The sequence below is a fragment of the Onychomys torridus genome, chromosome 2, assembly GCF_903995425.1.
Source record: "Onychomys torridus chromosome 2, mOncTor1.1, whole genome shotgun sequence".
NCBI classification, from domain to species: domain Eukaryota; kingdom Metazoa; phylum Chordata; class Mammalia; order Rodentia; family Cricetidae; genus Onychomys; species Onychomys torridus.
Genome location: NC_050444.1, coordinates 137,286,332 through 137,296,478, shown reverse-complemented (window position 1 = coordinate 137,296,478; position 10,147 = coordinate 137,286,332). Strand labels below are relative to the sequence as shown.

The 10,147-nt window shown below is 44.9% G+C and overlaps 1 protein-coding gene across 1 annotated transcript in view; it reads right to left on the bottom strand.

The window, feature by feature from the left end:
• Positions 1 to 249: 249 nt before the first annotated feature.
• Positions 250 to 10,147, bottom strand: part of Rhbdl2 (rhomboid like 2) — a 44,930-nt gene continuing 35,032 nt past the window's right edge. The window contains exons 5-8 of the mRNA XM_036180075.1: positions 7,999 to 8,099; positions 5,882 to 5,942; positions 3,798 to 3,859; positions 250 to 660 (exon numbers count right to left, since the gene is read on the bottom strand). Coding sequence (XP_036035968.1) covers positions 481 to 660; positions 3,798 to 3,859; positions 5,882 to 5,942; positions 7,999 to 8,099 — 404 coding nt within the window. The 3' untranslated portion in view covers positions 250 to 480. The remainder of the gene's footprint in view (positions 661 to 3,797; positions 3,860 to 5,881; positions 5,943 to 7,998; positions 8,100 to 10,147) is intronic.

Sequence of the window (10,147 nt, the reverse complement as noted above, 5' to 3'; positions counted from 1 at the left end):
CTCAAAGGCTGAAGGCCCCAGGGTGACAGCACACAGCCTGTAATCCCAGCTGTAGAGGTGTAAGCAAAGACCAGAGTTCTAGGTCCTCCTTGGATCCAGCCAAGAACTGGCCATCTTGGGATACAGGAGGCTCTGCTTCAGAGCACAAGAACCAAGGGTCCAACACAGATATGAAAAGTGTTTATTCTCAGGATAGTACAGTTCTCGTGGAGTCTATCAAACAAACTCCAAATTACATCCCCCAAGGATATCAAGTCTCTGTCATAGGGTAATACATACTCCATGTACGGAAGACCCAGTCTTTGATTTCTGTCTTTTTTTTCTTCCTTCCTGTTGGAAGTTCCCCTCAGAAGGGATGAATCAGGTGCTGTCCATCTTTATAAAGCTCTCAGCATATGCTGGGATATCTGTGTTTCTTCACAGAGTTTTCCATTTTCCCCCACGTGGCACTTTTACTAACTGGCTTATATTAGAGGTGAGTCAGTTTGCTGGGGACAGGAAGATGTTAAAAAACACAGCAAATAAGAGACAAGCTACATATGCAGCAATTGCAATCCAGAACCTGGGGTCTTTGAGCAGCGTCTTGTCAAAGCAGCTGAACACAGTGTAACCTATGGACATCCCAGCAAATCCGCCTGCGATGTGAGCGGCAAAGGACACCTTTAGAGAAAGGGAAAAAATAGAAATGGGTGGGGGAAATGCTAATTCTGTACTTCAGCTGTGGATCTCCTACTGAAGTGCAAATATCATAGTCGGAAAGTCTGGGTCTCTGGGCTAAGACAAAACCGTTTGTTCTCCCAGAGAAGATGATGTTGTAAAACACATAAAGCTGGGTGTGGTAGCACACACCTTGAATCCCAGCACTCAGGAGGCAGAGGCAGGTGGATCTCTGTGTGTTCAAGGCCAGCCTGGTCTACAGAGCAAGATCCAGGACAGTTGGGGATACTCAGAGAAACCCTGTCTCAAAAAAATACCAAAAGTCTTTTTCTTTTTTGTTTTGTAAGTTATTATCATTATTGTGTATCTGTATTATGATGTGTACACATGCCACAGAGCACATGTGGAGGACAGTGGACAGCTTTGTGACGTTGAGTCTCTCTTGCCACAGCTTTCAGGGACTAAACATAGGTTGTCAGGCTTGCTAGGAGGCGAGGTACACCCTGAGACAGCTCACCAGCTCAAATCGATTCTTTCTTCCTCTCTCTCTCTTCTCTTTCCCTTCTTTTTTTCTTTCTCCTTCCTTTCTTTTCTTCCTTCCTTCCTTCCTTCCTCCCTTCCTTCTTTCTTTCTTTCTTCCGTTCTTTCTCTTTGAGACAGGGTCTTACTATATAACCCTGGATGGACTGGAACTCAAATTCTCTTGCCTCAGTCTCCTGAGTGTTGGGATTATAGGTGTATACCACCAACCCTAAGAAAACACATAATTTCACCCACTCTCTAGCACACAGACACAACAACAGTTCCTTTGTATTTCTCTTGATCAGCTTTGCATTTGGGATGTTTCTATATAGAAAGCCAGCCAAGAGAGCAGAGTGGGAACAGCCATGAGGTATCTCTGTTGTCATAAACTGTTGAAATGAGATACAGAATTAAATAACAATAGAAACGAACTACCACATTCAAAGACTAACCACTGAAAATTATTTTCGTCAGCTTTATAGTATGCTTGAACACAAAATGTCATTGTTATATTGATTCATTATTATTTTTTTTTTTTTAGACAGAGCCCCATATATCTCATGCTGGCCTGAACTAGCGATGTAGTTGAGGCTGATCTTGACTCATGATCCTCCTGCCTCTACCTCACAAGTGCTGAGATTAAGGAATGCATTGCCACAAGCCATTTTCCAATTTGCTTTGAATTCTCTGTGGGCAGAGGAAACCCTTGTTGTCTCTTTTTGAGTGGCCATCAGCAAGGCAGACAAAACGATGAGAGCTGAGTGGCAGACAGTCTGAACTCTGGTTTCCTCAGGAGTTTTTCCCTTTGTTTTTGGTTGTGCATGTATGTGTATTTGAGATGTGTGTGCATGTGTGTTTACATGTATGTGGGTGCATATGTATAAGCAAGCTGCCCTCAATTCTCCATTTATCCACTTTAAATATTGAGGTAGGTCTCTCTCCATTTTTTTAAAGGATCTCTCTATTTAGTCCTGGGACTCACTAGGTAGACCAGGTCTCGAACTCACAAAGATCATCCTGCTTCTGCCTCCCAATGCTGGAATGAAAGGCATGCACTATTGAAGAGTTTACCTAATTATTCTTTATCAATGAAAAATTAGTAGTCAGATATCAGGGTAAGATGGAGAGATGGCTCAGTGGTTAAGAGCACTGACTGCTCTTCCAAAGGACCCAGGTTCAATTCCCAGCACCCACATGGCATCTCACAACTGTCTGTAATTACAGTTCCAGGGGACTCGACATGGCACATAAAATAAAATAAAATAAAAAATTAAGAAAAAAAGAGAACCTGAAAGACTAGAGAAGCAGGGAGCAGCCACCAGTGACCTCCTGCATCTTACATTCCTCCATCCAAAAGGGCTGAGAGCCTCTCTCAGTCACATCTTACTACTTCCTGTCTTCCATCTGTCCTTGGTCCTCCAAAACCTCTATAGTTAATTTTGGTCAGCTAGTGGCTAGCTCCACCCTCTGACTCCAAGCAAGCTTTATTGTCAGAAGATGATCAAAATATCATACAACACACTGCCATGCCCAGGGAAGTAAAGTTTCTTACTTGAACCCTAAGGTCAATGACTGCAGGAGTCTAGCTAGGCAGCTTGCCTTGGGAAATCCCACTTTGCACTTACCAAGCACTGGAAATACAGGCCGGCCACCACGGACCTGTCGGACATTTGTGTTAGTGCTGGGATTTGAACTCCTGTCCTCCCAAAGGTTCATCAAGCTCTTTATCCATTGAGGCATCTCCTCAGATCTGCCTTAGGATATTTTTTCAACTTCCAAATGGATATTTGATTGCTTTAAATTGGAGTTGTAACCTCTATTTGATATCCCTTTTTTCATGTTTGGTTGTTTTGTTGTTATTAGCCCAGGCTGCCCAGAACTTGCTGTGTAGCTGAGGGTAGCCTTGAACACCAGATCCTCCTGCCTCAGTTTCCTGAGTACTGAGATTACATGATAACTCTTTTTGATGGGAAAATAAATTTTTCTTAAAACAAAACAAAACAAACACAAAAGGAAGAAATTGAGGCTGGAGAGATGTCTCAGCAGGTAAACAAGTTCTTGCCTCAAAAGCCTGATGACCTAAGTCTGAATCCTGGAACCCATGTGGGAAAGCTGGATACAGCAGTGAATAGTCTAAGAAAGCTGGGCTGGGTGGTGGTGGCACACACCTCTAGTCCCAGCACTCAGGAGGCAGAGGCAGGTGCATCTCCAGGTCTACAGATCAAGTTTCAGGATGGCCAGGGCTATACACACACACACACACACACAGAGAGAGAGAGAGAGAGAGAGAGAGAGAGACAGACAGACAGACAGACAGACAGAGACAGAGAGAGAGAAGAAAGCTAGATACAGCAGCACATATCTGTAATCCCAGAATTCCTATGGTGTGATTAGAGACAGGGATAGGATGGAAGGCAAGAACCAGTTCTGAAAGTTGTCCTCTTACCTCCACATACCCAACATGAACTTATGTGTGCATGTGCATGTGCATGTACTGCACACACACACACACACACACACTCAAACACACAGGAAGGAAGGAAGGAAGGAAGGAAGGAAGGAAGGAAGGGAGGGAGGGAGGGAGGGAGGGAGGGAGGGAGGGAAAGAAGTAAACTCACCGGAGACCCATTTGCAGGGACAAAGAACCTCCTGTAGAGAGCAAATCCCATATCTGAGGCAACTAGAAGAGAAGACACCCCAATGAAGCCCAGGACCTCCACATCAGGCAGAAGTTCCCCTCAACGATGTCTCATTTTACTCTGCCACTGTGCCAGCTGCCCTCCCTTCATTAATTCATTAATTCTCATAACAGCCCAATGAAGTGGACATTATCAGCCAACCATTTATGGATTTATTAATCAAAAAGTAGTCATTGACTATCTTCCACCTGATGGCACTATTCTTACGGTAGACATAGAACAAAGAGCAGACCCGATGGCCCTGACCTATGGACAGAGGAGGGGAGTGTGCATTGCCAGGTATGTTGGCTGATGTCTATAATACCAGCACCAGGCAGAGGCCGGCAGATTTTTGTCAGTTCGAGGCCAGCCTGGTCTACATACCTAGTTCCAGGCCAGCCAAGTCTACAGAGTGAGACCCTATTTCAAAAACCAGTCAAGCAAGCAAACAAAAGACAATAGTGTGCCATGTCACACAGAGTAGTACAGAGAAAATAAAGATGAAGAAGAATTGGGGGTGTCAGGAATAGGCTGTCCTTTAAAATAATATTTTTAATTAATTTAGTGTGTAAGTGTGGATGTATATGTGTGGGTGTGTACCCACGTGCCACAGGGCTTGTATGCAGGTCAGAGGACATCTTGCAAAAGTCAGTTCCCTGCTTCCACTACAAGGGTCCTGGGAATTGAACTCAGGATGTCAGGCTTGGTGGCAGGCACTTTTACCCACTGAGCCAAACATTTCATCAGCCAGGCTGTCATTTTTTAATAGGAGGATCAGGGAAGCTCTCCAAGAATCCTTCACTGGATGGAGCAAGTCATGTTGGTATGTAAAGCAGGAATCTTCCAGCCAGAGTGAAGAACAAGCATGAATCTTTGAAGCAGAACTGTCCCCCAAATCAGCAATATCACAATCATCTGGGAACTCCTATTTTCTTTTGCTCAGGATGGGGTTTCAGTATATAGCCCAGGCTAGTCTTGAACTTACTATCCAGCCCAAGTGGGCCCAAACTTGCAGGAATCCTCCTGTTTTGACTCCAGAATGCTGGGATGACAGGCAGGAACCACGACACTTTGCACCAGGAACTTATTAAAGATGAAATTATCTGGCTCACCCTAGACAGGTCAATGAGGAACTAAGGCTGAGAGTCAGCCTCCTGTGTTCCAGATGATTCTGGACTTGAATTAAGGATGAAGAGGTGGGTGATGGAATCAGGGAAGGAGCTGGAGAGAGATGCTCAGGGCTCTTATGAGCCAGCAACTTTGATGTATGACTGACATCTTCATGACAGAAGACTCTGAGGGCATTGAGTACAAGTGACATGAGTCTGATGAGATTGCTTGCCTTCATGGTGCTGGGGAAGGATCATTCTGGCTGTTAGATGGGAAATAGGAAGCAGGAACAGGAACAGAGAGACCATAGAGGATTGTCTTAGCAATCCCAGTGAGGGTAAGGGTGGCATTTTATGCACTAAGAATCCAAGACACAGACTGCAGCTGTAGCTCACTTGGTGGTGTTTGCCTACCTTGCAGAAAACCCTGGGTTGGGTCTCTGGCACTATATAAACCCAGGTAAAACAGCACATATCTGTAATCTTAGTGCTCAGGATGGGGGAGCAGGAGATTGAGGAGTTCAAGGTCATCCTCAACTACATCTCAAATTCAGGGCCATCCTGGTCTACATGAACCTATCTCAAACCCCTTCCTACTGCCCCCCAAATTGAAAATTTAAACATTTAGGAAGAAGATAATCTCAGTTTTTCCTTTGCAGACAAAAATCATGTACTTTCCATGGCCTGAAAATGAGAATGCAGGACAGAGAGCGCAAGGGAAGCTATTGTGAGAGGCACAGAGCACATCCAGAGCTTGCCCGGGCACATCCTGGAGGCATCTCTACTGTCAGACACTTTTCCCCCAACATTAGACTATCTCCATCGTCCTTCATGGTAGGGTGGGGCACCCCAAGGAGCCCTTCTGAAGGCTGAAGAGTAGATTGAGGGCGTAAAGTATTCACAAAGCTCATTTACCTATCAGGATGATGACGAGTAGTCTGACGATTCCAAAGGCAGGAATCATTTCTCGAAAATTCTGAGAAAGCAATAAGAAGACTATAAGCTATAAGCCAACGGCATCTCAACCTGACTCCCTCTTCGTTCGCTGTTTCATTTAAAGCAATGTTTACTGGTTTTGGTTTTGGTTTTGTTTTCAAGACAGTTTCTCTGTGTAGCCCTGGCTGTCCTGGAACTTGCTCTGTAGACCAAGCTGCCTTCGAACCCATAGAGACCTGCCTGTCTCTACCTCTTAAGTCCTGGGATTAAAGTCATGTACCACCACACCCAGCTTAAAGCAATGTTTATGCGTCAAATACTTGCAAAGCAAACCATAGATGCAACAGCCAAGTTTTCAAATGCAGCAGAGAAGAACAATGCTGCTGCATTTGGGACCACAAAACAAAACATAGGGTTGGGGATTTAGCTCAGTGGTAGAGCGCTTGCCTAGCAAGCGCAAGGTCCTGGGTTCGATCCTCAGCTCAAAAAAAAAAAAAACCATAATGTTTAATTTTATGATGTAAATGACACAATGTCATTAGCCAGTAGTTAAATATAAGTAACAAAAAAAATCAATATTTAATGTGTCAATAAATTGAGAAATAAGTCTGGTAAAATACTTCTAAGCCTTTCTGGTTAATAGTCTTTTACTATTCCATCTTCTTTCCCAGTAGGAGTTGAGAGAGATTTAACCAATATTTGAGCATTTCTTTCATTTTTTACGAGACTGGAAATGCCAGGCTATTATTTTTAAATTACATTTTCAAAAATGTATTGTATGTGCCTGTGTTTGTGTGTGTGTGTGTGTGTGTGTGTGTGTGTGTGTGTGTGTGTGTACATGCCCATGCCTCACATGTGGAGATCATCAGGCATGTGGGAATAGGTTCTCTCCTTCCACCACATGGGCTCAGGGGATTGAACTCAAGGGTCAGGCTTGGTGGCAGGACCTTTATCTGCTGAGCCACCTCGCCGGCCCTAGGCTGTTATTTTTAATCAAACTTTAGCTCCCTGGGAAGAAAGTTTATTATTTGAAAGGGGGGGGGGAGAAGCAACTCAATAAATCAGACTACAGACGTCTGACTAATCAGCGCCCTGGAGACAGTGTGGTACAAAGGGGTTTCAGCAGCTGGACTGGGAGTTTGCTTTTTCTTTTTTTTTTTTTTATTAATTTATTTATTTTTCTATTATCAGCTTGATATAGTATAAATTCTTATCCTAATAGTGAAATGTTTCATTTAGGCTTGCCCAGTAATTGAGTAAAACCAAAACTTATTATAAGCCACAGTCCATCCTAGGGTCCCCCCTACTATTTAGCCTCCCTGATTCTTTGAGGGTTTGTTTTTTCTAGTGGCCAAACAATTCTTAGATCATAAGAACTCAGTAAATATTGATAAATCCGGATCCCCTGAATCAAACAACTATTCATTTATAAAGAAAACAGAAACTCCAGGAGCTGGAGAAATGGTTCCAGAGGACCTGGGTTTGAGTCCAACACCCACATAATGGCCCTCAGCCATCTGAAACTCCACTTTTGGAGTTTTCTGACTCCCATGGGCTCCAGGCACGCACACAGTGCCCATAAATACATGCATAGAAAATACTCACACACATAAAACAACATAACCAAATCTGTGTTTAACCCAGAAATGGGGTATAGTGGTGCGTCCTTGTGATCTTTGCACATAAAAGGGCAAAGATCCGGGGTTGGGGATTTAGCTCAGTGGTAGAGTGCTTGCCTAGCAAGTGCAAGGCCCTGGGTTCAATCCTCAGCTCAAAAAAAAAAAAAAATAGAAATACTTTGCTGGGTGGTGGTGGTGGTGACGTCGGCGTATGCCTTTAATCCCAGCACTCGGGAAGCAGGGGCAGGCGGATCTCTGTGAGTTCGAGGCCAGCCTGGGCTACAGAGTGAGTTCCAGGACAGGCTCTAAAGCTACACAGAGAAACCCTGTCTCAAAAAACTAAAAAAAAAAAAAAAAAAAATCCAGAATCTAGATGAGGATCAAAGTAGAGGCCAGCCTCTGCTACATATCAGGTTCCAGACTAGCCTGGGCTACATGAGATCCTGCCTTTAAAACTTCCATTCCCATAATACTTACCACTATAACATTCATAAAGTAGCCTCCCATCAATGCATAGACTCCTCCTGAAGCACCCACAAGAGAATTAAGGGGGTCAAAAATGGAGCTGGCAAGGGAACCTGGAGAAATAAAATACAAAAGATCAGATGGAACTGTAAGAATGAATGAAGTAGGATTAAAAAAATCTAAAGTAGGGGGCTGGAGAGATGGCTCAGAGGTTAAGCGCACTGATTGTTCTTCCAGAGGTCCTGAGTTCAATTCCCAGCAACCACATGGTGGCTCACAACCATCTGTAATAAGATCTGGCACCCTCTTCTGTATACATAATAAATAAATAAATCTTAAAATAAATATGTTATAAAATAAATAAATAAAATAAATGGGGGAAATTATACCATAGCATATTCACCATATAATAAATAAAAAGATAATAAACGGATTTTGTTGGGTTTCTTTTCTTTGTTTTGGTCTAATTTTTTTATTTTTGTTTTTAAACCAAGTCTTATTATGTAGCCTTGGGCTCTCCTAGAATCTACTAAGTAAAGCAAACTGGCAGAGATCTGCCTGCCTCTGTCTCTGAGTTGCTACCTAACAACTACTTTTAAAATTTAATTAAACTTTAAAATCTTTCCACAGAGCAAATTACAGGCTGAGGTGTCTTTATTGCTGGGGATTTGTTTTGGTTTGTTTTTCTTTTCTTTCTTTTTTTTTTTTTTTTTTTTTTGGAGCTGAGGATTGAGCGCTCTACCACTGAGCTAAATCCCTAACCCTTGGTTTGGTTTTTGACACAAGGTCTTCCATAGACCAAGCTGTTTACAAACTTGCTGTGTAACAGAGGATGGCTTTGAACTCCTGATCCTCCTGCCTCTGTCTCCTGAGTGTTAGGATCATAGGCACACACCCCACTTCACTGCTGAATTCTCACAATCATTTAAATAAGAAGTGATAGCCAGGACTGAGAATGAGCTTCAGTGGTAGAGCGCCTGCCTACTATGTACAAGGCCCAGTGGTAGAGCGCCTGCCTACTATGTACAAGGCCCAGTGGTAGAGCACCTGCCTACTATGTGCAAGGCCCAGTGGTAGAGCGCCTGCCTACTATGTACAAGGCCCAGTGGTAGAGCACCTGCAGACTATGTGCAAGGCTCAGTGGTAGAGCGCCTGCCTACTATGTGCAAGGCCCAGTGGTAGAGCGCCTGCCTACTATGTACAAGGCTCAGTGGTAGAGCACCTGCCTACTATGTGCAAGGCCCAGTGGTAGAGCGCCTGCCTACTATGTGCAAGGCTCAGTGGTAGAGCGCCTGCCTACTATGTACAAGGCCCAGTGGTAGAGCGCCTGCAGACTATGTGCAAGGCCCAGTGGTAGAGCGCCTGCAGACTATGTGCAAGGCCCAGTGGTAGAGCACCTGCCTACTATGTACAAGGCCCAGTGGTAGAGCGCCTGCCTACTATGTACAAGGCCCAGTGGTAGAGCGCCTGCCTACTATGTGCAAGGCTCAGTGGTAGAGCGCCTGCCTACTATGTACAAGGCCCAGTGGTAGAGCGCCTGCCTACTATGTACAAGGCCCAGTGGTAGAGCGCCTGCCTACTATGTACAAGGCCCAGTGGTAGAGCGCCTGCCTACTATGTGCAAGGCTCAGTGGTAGAGCGCCTGCCTACTATGTACAAGGCCCAGTGGTAGAGCGCCTGCCTACTATGTGCAAGGCCCAGTGGTAGAGCGCCTGCCTACTATGTACAAGGCCCAGTGGTAGAGCGCCTGCCTACTATGTGCAAGGCCCAGTGGTAGAGCGCCTGCCTACTATGTGCAAGGCTCAGTGGTAGAGCGCCTGCCTACTATGTACAAGGCTCAGTGGTAGAGCGCCTGCCTACTATGTACAAGGCTCAGTGGTAGAGCGCCTGCAGACTATGTGCAAGGCCCAGTGGTAGAGCGCCTGCCTACTATGTACAAGGCCCAGTGGTAGAGCGCCTGCCTACTATGTACAAGGCCCAGTGGTAGAGCGCCTGCCTACTATGTGCAAGGCTCAGTGGTAGAGCGCCTGCCTACTATGTACAAGGCCCAGTGGTAGAGCGCCTGCCTACTATGTGCAAGGCCCAGTGGTAGAGCGCCTGCCTACTATGTACAAGGCCCAGTGGTAGAGCGCCTGCCTACTATGTGCAAGGCCCAGTGGTA